General features: G+C 36.0%; 1 protein-coding gene across 1 annotated transcript in view; it reads right to left on the bottom strand.

Annotated features, from left to right (window-relative positions):
- The window catches only part of Eys (eyes shut homolog), a 1,705,088-nt gene that overhangs the window by 209,556 nt on the left and 1,482,849 nt on the right, over positions 1–12,683 (bottom strand). The window contains 1 exon segment of the mRNA XM_047559194.1: positions 6,449–6,669. Within this exon segment, the coding sequence (XP_047415150.1) occupies positions 6,449–6,669 (221 nt within the window).

Here is a 12,683-nt window from a genome sequence, read left to right as displayed (position 1 = left end):
CCCAACCTGGCTGGCAGCTGTTGACCACAAAACTGTCCTGATATTTCAAGATGTGAGCATTAAAAAAAGGTACCAAAACAAACATAGTATTCCATTTATGGAAAATAAAGAGATAGTCTACAGATAAATTTGACATCGGTGACAGAAGAAAAGAAAGCCTTTTTGTATTCACATTCCATAAAGATTAGCCTGATTTTAGTGAATAGATTACATAAATGCCTTAATTGCTCAATTTATTAGCACAAGGTAAGAGATTGGGAAAACTGTGAAATCATACGTGCTTCTTAATATTCACCTAAAACAAGATTTGACATTTTCCATTTCGGCCCTGTTTTTCTAGCAACAAGGACTGCCTATAATTGAGCTGTTTGATGGATTATTGGTAAACTTTCACATCTGAGAGTAATCTAACCAAATATAAATTAATCCTCCATCAGAGGGGTCACTTAGGTTCTATGTACAATTTCAAGGATATAGAAAATACAGTAGAAAATGAAGAAACTAAGTTAAGAGCAAGTATCTGAATGTAATGTATAAACCGCTGGCCTCTCCCGTTCAGGAATTTCCGGCCTCCCCACCACTTGTCAATCTGCAATCCGCCCACCTCTTCCGTTAGAGGAATTTCTGGCTTATGCTCCGGCTTGCTTCCCACTTTACCTCCTAACATGCTATTGGTTCATCAGTCAGTTTGCAAGAATTCTCCTCTGCTATTGGTTTCTTCCAGCCCGGGAGATTCTAATATCTGGGAGAAGCCACACACCATCTTCCTCTTTTGCCCCTTCTTTTCGCCCTGAGCAGACTCGCTAATCCGCATAAATAAAGTCTCTCACGTGAGATCTCCTGTCTGCGGAGCGTTTTTTCTGGGAGCTATCCGCAAGCCACAACTGCCCCTTACACTGAAAATATTATTAGTTTAAATATATGGCAAGAAGTCGATTCAAAGTAGGCTATTTCTCCCTTTGGTATTTAGAAGAACAGCTTAGACTGCTGAGCTAGATTAGGGGTAATCTGACCTGAATAAAGAGTAATGACTAAAAGATCTCAGCAGGTGATGCCTAGCTCCATGACACTGAAATGACAATGAAGGCAAGCAAGAAATTTGTTGGGGGTTACAACTCATTACTGAACAAATGGGCAGGCTGAGACATAATGCCCTAATTCTTTATACTGTGTAATAATGTTACTACTGCAATTTCAAATTCAATCTATGACTCCTACATCATTTTGAAGTGCTAAGTGTCTTGGAAACTAAATACCTCAGAAATCATGAAAAACTGACTTCTTTCTATCAGACAGTGTCAAAAAATATGTCTATATAATGAGAAAGGAAAGAAACTAACTTTGACTTCTATTCACATACGACATTGGGAATAATGATAATTCCCTAATCGTAAGAAATACATATTTTAGGGGAAGATTTCTTAATAAGGAAAAACTACTATTCATTTGAGATGGATTTCCTTGGTCAATTAATTGAAAAAGAGCAATTGATCCACCTGTTTCTTTAGTGCAGTGGTTTGAAACTATGGCCCTCAGGTCAAATCCTGTCATGCATCTACTTTTGTGAATACAATTTTTTATTGAAACACAGTCATATTCATTCATTTATATTTTCTCATTGGCTGCTTTCCTGTTATAATGGGAGGCTTGAGTAACTGCCATGCAAGGTCTAAAATGTGTGCTATTAGACCTTTATGGAAAAAGTTTGCTGACCACTGCCATAGCACATGGAGGAGAGCACTGGTTAGTGATTAATAAAAACCATGAGAATGGTTGGAGCACAGGAGACTTATTCATTCACACATGGGAATTATTGACTTTCATTTCATGATAAAGCACATTCATATACACTTAGCTCCTGCTGAAATTAAGAATAAGTCTAAAACTAGTGTCTTAATAATTATTTACCCTAATGTCAGTGACATAAGTTTTTAGGGCAGTGGTTGCACAGGGTATATTCTAAAACCTGATGCTCCTTATTAATTATTGTTTAGCCTATTTTAAAACACCTGGTGCAGAAAGGGAAAAGTGATTTAAACATTATCTGTTTAATTTGCTAACCTTCCTATGCCCTTTTGGAAACAGCTTGTTCAAAGTCCATGGAGATTTGGATACTCAGAATAACCCTCTGTATCACTTTTCTAAACTGAATTTCACTACATGCAATTTGGGCTTCTCTGAAATGAGCAACCACAGGGGTTTGAAAATTCTCACACAGATTTATAATGAAATAAAAAAAGATTGGACACTGTCCAGAAACATGTGATGGTACTCAAAGCAGAATGACATTTGCTTAGTAAAGCTCCTGAAGCGTCACTTGCCTTAGTTCTTTCCAACATGAAATTTGTCTTCTTGTAAGCAGATTACCTTTGTAGACAATGCAGGGACAGCATTTTCTGTCACTGAATTAGATCAGTCAAGTTTCTACATTTCATGATGATTTTGTTTATAAATAGCCACTGTAACTGTATTTTATTTTGTGATCCCTAACATCTAATACCATGGCTCTGAACTTTGTTCACTCAGCACCCTACCTCTGTTTAGAGCCCACTTCTTTCAGGGTTATCTCGGTTATCTCTTCTTCTTTCGCTGTTATTCTTGTTGGGGAAAATAATTGTGCACTTCCAGGAGAAACATATTAGAATGTTCAAGTACGTGTATAGATTGAAACTTGTCTTCCTTTCTAAGATTCTTATATACTTCATTATTAGGCATTACCCAAACTTGGGGTGAAAATTATTGGATTAGAAGAATTAAACGGTGGTGAAAAATTGTTACTTACATTTTCACATAAAGTCCTTATAAGCATGTACTATAGTATTAAAACATTATCGTCTCTGCATTTTGAGAAAGGCAACAGACCTATAAAAGGGCTTTCTTATTTTGTTTGTAAAAATGACTCTTGAAAATTCAACAAAATTTGCTGGCCTAAAAATAATTCCATCATGTTATATTGTCCATTTCCCTCAAATCCAGAATGGCTGAATATTAATGAATCTCACTGAAGTTGATCTACTATTTAAGCAAACAGAAGAAAAGAGGGCATTTAGAACTCTTCCTGGCTAGACTCAGCAGTGAGATTAAGTCAAATGGCATGGATTGAGAAAAAGGACAGAAGCAAAGATGGGAAGGCTGGAAGAGAGTTTGGGATATCGGGGAAAAATTTATTTTGTAATGTGGTAGGACAGAGAGTGCTATAGTCTTCATCTGGAATGTTCCTCAAAATTTATATTTTAAAGGTTTAGTTCCCAGCTTGGCATTATTGGGAGGGTGTGGAAACTTTAAGTGATGGGGGTCTAGTGAGAAGTTGTAGGTCATTGGGGATGTGCCCTTGACGGGGATTGTGAGACCATGGACATGTCTCTCTCTCCATTTTTGATTCCTAGTTGCCATGAGGTGACTAGCTTGCTTCACTATGTGTTTCCCATCATGATGTGCAGCCTCACCACAGGCCCAAGAGCCTCCAAACTATGAGTCAAATGAACCTTTTGTCCTAATAAGTTGATTACCTCAGGTATTTGTTAGAGTAATGAAAAGCTGACTAACACAGAGAGGAAGGGAAACTTTCACTTTAGTCAGCAATGTGGATGGGAAATGATTTACCAAAAGCATTAGGGTACTTAAGATGCCTTTTATAAAAGTCAGAATGGAGTTGGTTGGGTATTTCAGAGTTTCTCTATGTTTCGTTGTTGGAAAACTTTATACTACTCAGTATATTCCAAGTGTGGGAATGCATCTGTTGAGAATGATCTTATCTATGGTCCCATAGTTATCTGTGTTATTCTTACATTAAATTTTGACTTGCCCCCAGGACTCTTATAATTTTTCTGAGAATTTTTTTTTAATTGGTGTTCTGGAACTGACCAGAATACCATCTTGATACACAGGGATATGGCATTGTGATACACAGGGATAGCCGGAATGAAAATCTTCATTGCTGTGGACCAACATGTTCTGGGTACAATAATGCAAGGATTTGTTTTTGGAAGTTGAGGATTGACAATCATGATAGAAATCATTTTGTTCATAGGATGTGAAATAATATTTTACTCATTGGTACATAACTGACATGTCTCCATTTATCTAGCACTAAAACACATATATGATGTAAAATTTCTTAAACAGTGTGTGCCAAAGTCAGCTGACATTCAAGTGGATTTCTCTGAGGTAGCAGTTGAAAGGTTGAAAGAGTCAGAAATAGGTATGGAAGGCCAGACTACATAATGTTTATGATAGGAGACTAACAGGTACATTTATGTGGAAAAATTCACTGAGACTTAAAGAACTGAGAGATTCCACCCTAGATTGAAAACTCCTTGTGTGCAGGACTGGGATTTTGAATATACATCTCTCCCCCTCCCCACATACTCCTTGGCTTGTACCTAAATCTCAGGCAATGTTTATTGAGAGAAAGCTAAGAAAATGAACACATAATGTATAAAAGAACCTTGGACCGTTTATTTGCATCTTACATAGGATGATTATCTTTTCCAAATACTTGTTAAATACTAAGATTAGAAGTAATATGATGTTCTTTAATTAAAGCAAATATAAAGTTTATTTTATTTAGTATGTACTTGGCTTGCAATATATCAGAGACTTAAGGTTTTAAAATAAAACTAACCCTTATTTCTCTGAGTTGGAGATATTGATATTTTTGCATAATATTGGAATATATTGGTTTTCTGTTTTTGCATAGAAATATGACCACAAGCTTAGCTTAAAACAAATTATACTTATTAACTCAGCCTTCCTGGGTCCTCTGCATAATAATTTCACAAAGTGCAGTAGAGGTTTTGGTCTGGTTTGGGCCCCACTTCAATGCTTGATGGAGGAAAGACCCATTTCCAAGCTTATGTGGTTCTTGGTAAAATTAATTTTCTTTTTGTTGTAAGAAAAGATGGCTTCAGTATTGGCTAGCTGCCATTGGAGGGGTCCTTAGCTCCTCACTGGTTGGAGGCTGCTCTAAGTACCTCTATCATGTGGGCCTCCCCCAAGTTGCTGCATGCTAACAAGAGAGATGCAGCTCACGATTCTAAGTAACATAATTATGGAAGTGACATCCTATCACCCTCTTCTATTGGTTGTTCTGTTGGTTAAAATCAACTCATAGGTTCCACCACGAAACAAATTGCTATTAATGGTTTGGTTAAAAGAAGACAATTTATTGAGTAAGGCTTTCATTTTGTTTCCCTCAGGAAAACTATCATGATCAAGGAAGGTATCTTCATTTTTTGCACGTAATTTCTTTTCTTTAGTTCTTTAAGACTTTATCTGTGGTACTTTCTTATATTAAATAAGCTTGTATTGTTGTTTTAATGGTACAAATGTATAAATTAAGTCACACACTTAGATGTAGTGAGTCAGAAGGAAAATTTCTAGACAATATAAGAGGTGATCATGGTCCTTTCTACTAAACCATGCTTATTTTTTTTCTTCAAATTTATTACTGTCAGTCTGTGATTTTCTGGTACATATGTCACCTTGACGTTATCAGGCCTGTGCAGTCTTCTGTTCTTTGTCTTTACCATTTAGTTCTTCCTCTCTCTCTTGCTCTTTTTATTTTTATTCTAGTGATTACTTTCAGAGCTCATCTCTGTCTATCATTTCTTATCCTGCCTTTTTGATAGATTTTTTCTCTTTTCCACACTATGTACATAGATGTTTATTTTTATGGAGTCATTATTAACTACTTGATAACTTGCCCCTTAGAAACACTAAGGTGAATTAATAAGATATTTCCTGTGAGATTTGGTCAATTTTCTCTTGACTTGAACGATTATAATCGGTACATGTTTTAATTTCTATTCTCCCCTTATTTGTAGGACAGAAATAAAGATTTCTCAGAGGATTGAAGAAATTTAGCAATATGTTCTACACTGTCCAAATGAGACTCCCTCAGGGTTGATTCACTGAAGACACGTTACTGGAGCAAAGAGTAATTTTAATTAAGATCTTCTTAAGCTTATAAGGCATGATAAATCTTTGCTTTGAGGAGGAAAAAGGATATAGCATTGCAAATAAAAATAAAAATAGATAGGGTTAATTTTTTAACTCTAATAGTAGAGATCTAAGCAATTTTTTGGAACACAAATTAGAAACAAAGTAAAAATTAATTAATGTATCAAAATAATCATCTATGGATAACAATCTCTTATTCATATTGCAAAAAACAGGAACACCTACATTAAAACTTGGATACATTGGTAGTTCCCAAATCAGGTAGAGTTACCTCATTATTTTCAGAGTTTGGAAATTTCTTGTCACTGAACTCACAGTATGCAAATTTATCTGAGCAAAATATATGTACCAGGTGCGTGCATTATAAGAATTTGTGGGTTCCAGACCTTTCTTTTCCATCACCCCATTGACAATGCTTCTGACTTTTGCTGTTTTAAGAATTGGGAGTCATGTAATAGAGGTGGGAGATGAAGAGACCGGCACTGACCTGATGCAAGTACTGTTGTTATGGCATAGATGACGGGAACACCAGGGCACTTGGCAGTTCTTGACGTTCCTCCCACGTAGTGCTTCATCAATAATGAAGAATTCTTTGTTGTTTACTTGAAGTTCTCTAATGCAGCCCCTGAACCCATGAATGTGGCCCACATGCTTATGGATCTTTACATTTTCAGGGACATGACCAAGGAATATTGATTCAAAATATACCTGTAATAAAAGTAACAATAAAAAATCTTATCATAAGATGAGTCAGATTATGTGGGAAAGATCTAGAATGTTCAGTTGTATAACATGTTTTAAAGTGTTTTTCTTTGTAAAACAGGTTGCTATTGTTGTATAGTTCTGTCACCTGTACTAGGTGGTAAATAATTTGCTTTAGAAAAGGACTCTTGGTTTACAGGGGTTTTTTTTTTTTTTATCTCTGATAATAACTAATCAAATTTATGCAAAAATAGATGCTAAACAAAACTCATTGATTGCTTTGAAATGTATTTTTTATTCAAGTGTTTACATTTTAATGGGAACATTACCAAATGACAACTGATAAAAAAAATACAGTCATGTTAATAAATCATTGTCAGTGGTTGAATTGTATTCCATCTAAATTCATATACTGAAGGTTCTAATCCACAGTATTTATGTGACTTTATTTGAAAACTGAATCATTGCAAATCTAATTAGTTAAGATGACATCAATATTAGAGTAAGGTAGACCTCTACTTTAATATGACTGATGTCCTTATAAAAAGGGGAAAGTTTGACACAGACAGACCTGCACATAGGAAAAACACCACATGAACATGAAGGTGGAGAGTTGGGTGATGCATCTACAAGCCAGGGAATGTCAAAGATTGCTAACAAACCAGGAGAAGTTAGATGAGAGACCTGGAGCAGATTCTTTCTCAAAGTCACTGCAAGGAAACAACCCTGACATCATCTCAATTTTGGACTCTAAACTTCAAGAACTGTAAGAACTACAAGACATTTCTGCTCTTTAAACCACCCATTTTGTGTTATTTTTATTATGGAGATCCCAGACAACTAATAACATTAGATATCAAGTATTCTAAAATAAGAGCAAAATGTATGGCATTTGCATATGGTATTTGAAAATTAGATATGTTACATTTTTCCTCCAAAAATATAAAATAAATATGCACCAGAAGTAGAACTTTGCTTGGCTTATATTCAGTCCTTTCATTCATTCATTATTCCAACAATCAGGTCAAGAATAGGCTCTTGTTTTGAGGAAACAAAAAAAGAAACCACTACATCTCAAAGGCAACCAACCTGTAGACAATTGATACAATAAAGGAATTCTGTAAAACTGGACCCTTAATCTACCTTCATTTGGACAACAAATCAGAGCTGCATCTTACATTGGAGTCAGTTCTAAAGTCTGCATGTAAGATGAACATTTTGTAGAATTGAAAGTGCCCTTGGAGATACCTTAAGCATCACTTTGGAGACTAATATGCTTTCTCTGAAAAAACCCGACATAGCTACATTTTCCTGCAGCTTTGGAATAGATTGCTGTTTTGTCAGTGTGGCTTCAGATGAAGCTGACATTAAGTGGCCATGTTGTATAAAAATTCTAGGACCCCCTCTGTGTGGTGAATTGCACCATGATGGTACTGATACTGAGAGCACAGAAAATTTGTCTCCCATCCGTGCTCATTGCAGAGCTTCAATCATTGACCAGATGGTACAATCACTTACATGATTTAAACTTCTCTTGATCTCTCTTTTCCCACCCTCACTAACATATATAACTGAATTCTCATAATTTAGATGTACATAAAATGAAACTCCCCTTAACAGGAATTTATGAGCTACAATTGTAGTTTTAATAAACTGGTGATGAGTTCCTGCTTGTCAGAGCTGTTAGGTATATGACATGTAAATGCAGCAGCAAGTGTATAGTCTCCGATGTTCCTGTCTCCCAAACACATTCTCACACCCCCAAAAAGTACCAAAAAGTGTATAAGTTGGTATTAAAAATACCAATAAAATGTAAAACCTTCATTGTGAGAATTCAAAAACTGGAACCAAATAACTATGATAGCAATCTAGGGGGAGGAGGGCATGAAAAGTGCCTAGAAATATCATCGAACATTTATACTAATATATACTGTTCTGACATAATTGTGCTTTTAGAGGATAGAATGGTAAATTCTAGGAACATCAAAGCATCTCCATGACCCCATCTAACAGGTGAAAGTCACTCTTGGACCTCTTTTTTTTTTTTTTTTTTTTCAATCTTAAAAAAAAAAATCTTTCTTGAGGAAATTTATTAATTTTTTCCCCTGATTACCTCCTATCTATTCCCAGAGGGTGACAATCTTCAGGTGTAGAGGGGGAGGCCTGCCAAAATTCCCATGTGTATTGATAGAGCCCTCACACAGTATCCGTTCTTTCTCATGTGCTAAGTCAGTTTATGTTAAGTACTCTAACAAGCTATTAGGAGATCTGTTTTATCAGCAAAGTCACCCACTGTTCATGTAGTTTGAGGTATATCATGAACATTCAAGTTCTCTGCATCCAAGGCATGACTTCCTCTCACCGAGGATCTCTGACATCTTTCTGTATTGATCACATACCTGGAAAAGCAAACTCTCACACTTGCTTTGACAAGTGTGCTGTTTTAGCATGAAACTGATAGAGGATGGGAGAAACTCTCTTCTGCCACAAGTAGGCAGATATGAGGGAAAATCTATAGAACTGCCTATGATTTATTATACTATTACAAACACCTAAACAATGAAAGTAGATGTTTTTTGTATTTCTTTTGATCTGAGGCCCAAGCTCAGCTGCTGTTGACTGCACATGGATAACTTAAAATGGTTGACTTCTATCCCCAGACTCTCAATTATCCAAGAGCTGCCTTTTGCATGTATAATCATTCCTAAGGAGACAGGTCTTTAAAATAAGTCTTTTCTAATAACTTCTTGTGAATCAGACTATGGAGAATAGAGTCTGACATCAGGATATGATCTTACAAGGTAAAAGCATAGAGAACAGACATGAACAATCAAGGAAGAATCATCAAGATACTAAAAATGATAAATGGTGACTGAGAGAAAAAGACTCCACATCTTCAAGAGTGAAGTGAACTCTCCTTTTCCTCTCTGAATGTCTCTCTAAAAGAAGAACAATAGTTGTTCTTTTATAATAAGAGAAAATAAAACAAGAATATATGCAAACTTCTATAAACTTGGAGAGGGAGTGTTTGCTGAGTAAGTTGTCCTATTTCTTTTTTACTTTCTTTAAATTTAGACATTGTAGTATCACATACACTTATGTAATGCTATCTTAATTTGAAGTTTTGTTTTACATCCTTGATTCTGTTTTCCAAATTAAATGACTTTTTAAAAATAAAATATGGGCAGAAACTGCAAATGCACTTTTGGTTAAAATTAATTATCAGAGTATACTTGCATTTATGTAAGAATATGATAACTTATATTGGAAATTGAATTTTATAAGAGTCACTATCAAGTTTTAAGTATTAGCTGAATTATATGCAAACAAATGTAAAACAAGGTGCATCAAGTTTTGGAATAAATTTTGGGCAAAGTATTTCAGTAGAAGCATTTACTTAAATAACTTTCACATGTGACTAAGACTTAAATTCTTAAAAACTCTTTGGAGATAATAAGTGAAAAGGGATCAGAAAAGCAGAAGCAGAGACTGAGGTGCTGGGAGGGTGTTTGGTTAGGAGACAGGGACTCAAAAAGAGGGCTGAAGAACTCCTAAAGTTTACCGGGCTGCTTTCCCCAACTCATCAGGCCTGTGCATTCTTTCCTTTTATATCTCACCACCACCTTTGAATAAGCAAACAAACAATGCCACACCCCCCCAAAAAAAAGGAGCAGCAGAATTTATCTAAATTCCTATCCCTTTGCAGTTAAAAAAAAAAAAAATCACTCTTTCTCTTGCTTTGCCTTATATTATGACAATGTGTTGAGCACACAGTCTCTTCTATACTAATTTAAAACCATTTTTGGGGCATGGCTTCCACCTTGGTCATGTCTTAGTTCTCCGAGTCTGTAGCAGTGCCTTTAAAATAGAAGGTTTCATGTTTGTTACAAATGACTTGTTTCATGAAATTCAATCCCGCATTTTCTTTTTCTCCTACTTATCTTTTAAGCCTCTTTTCCTACTTTTGATGCATAAGATCCTTATTATTTTGCCAGATTCAGCACATGAGGTCCTCTATGAATACCATACAAAAGAAATGTCATATTATTTTTCTTGTATATTCCTCTATATTCAGTATACATGGCATAGAGAACAGGGCAGTGCTTATATGGAAGTTATTGAATCACATATGTGATTGATATGAAGTAGCCTGCATAAGGTGGTTATAGTTTAAAATTTGACCAAAATTAGTGGTCTTCTGTGGTTCCATACCTCATATTAAATATCTGATTTCTAGGCTTTCTAGAGAAGGTTCCCCAAATTATATCTTCTTACCTGTCAAAGGAATAACTGAACTTTAGTGAAATAATCCATGAATTGAGTTGCTACCCCGTGAACAAATTGATTTGAGAAGTGTAAATGTAAAAGAAGAAAAGTGGACTTATTCTTGTCTATAAGGATCTTAAATGTGACCTGGGGAAATAAGTCATAAAGAAATTATTTAATGGTCAACAAGAGCATAGGATCAAAGCCCCAGACCCTTCTTCACCCAAGGCAACAGATTAAAAAGAGTATGGTTCAATTCCCTTTATCTGAAATATAGAAAATAGTTAAGGGGCTTTTGCATGTCAGGAAAGCATGAAATCAACTATACTGAATATGGAAGGAAAAGTTATGAAATTCCTTCAATATGGTCACTTCCCTCAGCACAGCATGGTCCAGTCAGGAGAAAGTTCTCAGTTCCCAGTTTCTCTCTGGGAAGGAAAAGAGACGGAAACATGACCAGCATGTAGAATCTTTGGAGAGCTGCCCTAGGGATCAAAATCTATTTTGTCTGAATCTAAGCATTGACAGGAAATGGTGCCATGCTGGGGATCACCAATAACAAAGGTAACAGTTTGGACTAGCACACAGTCATTCACCACAATCCTAGCCTGGATGGCTCAGTATGGATGAGCAGAAAAAACATTCTCAATTCTTAGCTTCTTCCAAGGGAGAAAGAATGGGATCCAATGTTTTAGATTTTGGGGACACTGCTCATGGTACTACTTTCTGTCTAAGGCAATCAGTGGGACCCAGCATACTAAAATGCCTGGGGGATGTTGATAACAAAAGAGCACCAGACAACTTGACCCTGCTCTAGAAGACCCAGGGAACAGCAGAGAGAAGGCAATGTAGCTTGCCAGCTTCTCTCTCAGGGGAACGGGAGAGAAGAGTGGAGAATGCATCCAACGTTCTGGCTTACCAGGGGGATGCTTGAGGGGCTGATTTCTGTGTTGCCCAACTTGGAAAGCTGATGGAACCTAGCATACTCTAGAAATCTGAAGATTGCTGAGAATGAGTTGGGTAGCCTGTGTTCTAGAGAACCTGCAGCACCACAGACAGACACTCAAGGGAAAAAGTGGTTTTGATCTCTTTTGAAAAAAGAACTGGCAAATCACTCTAATTGGGAGTTTTCATATATAAGATCAGAGAAGGCACAGTCACAGAAAAAGTTTGAGAGGCTCTCAGTCTCTCTAGCCTTGTTGTCTTGTAAACATCTTTATCAAGTCAGTCCAAAAAGACTGGGAAAGGTAGCTGTTTTTCTTTCTTTATTTTTTTCAAATGTGAGAATCCTGCAAAAGTTACAAAGCACAGGAATAAATAGGAAAAGATAGCCCACCAAAGGAACAAAATAGATCTCTACAAACCAACCCTAAATAAACAGAGGCATTTAAACTACTTGACAAAGAATGCAACTAAAATCTTCAAAATATTCAGTGAGTTCAGGAAAATGGTGCATGGACACAATGAGGCTATCATCAGAGAGAAAGAAATGTATAAAAATGAGCCGACCAGAAATTTTAAAAATACCTAGATTTTAAAAATTCACTGAAGTTCAAGAGCAGATTTAATCATACAGAAGAATCAGTTAACCATAAGTCAGATCATTTGAAATTATCCAGTTAGAGGAATAAGAAGAAAATTTAAGAAGACTGAAGAAAGTCTAAGTGACTTAAAGTACAGCATTAGGTAAGTCAATATATACGTTATGGAAGAAGAAAGAGAAGAAGAAGTAGGAGGAGGAGGAAGAAGAGGAG

This window comes from Sciurus carolinensis, chromosome 7 (assembly GCF_902686445.1).
Source record: "Sciurus carolinensis chromosome 7, mSciCar1.2, whole genome shotgun sequence".
Taxonomy (NCBI): domain Eukaryota; kingdom Metazoa; phylum Chordata; class Mammalia; order Rodentia; family Sciuridae; genus Sciurus; species Sciurus carolinensis.
This window is presented reverse-complemented; position numbering and strand designations above follow the sequence as displayed.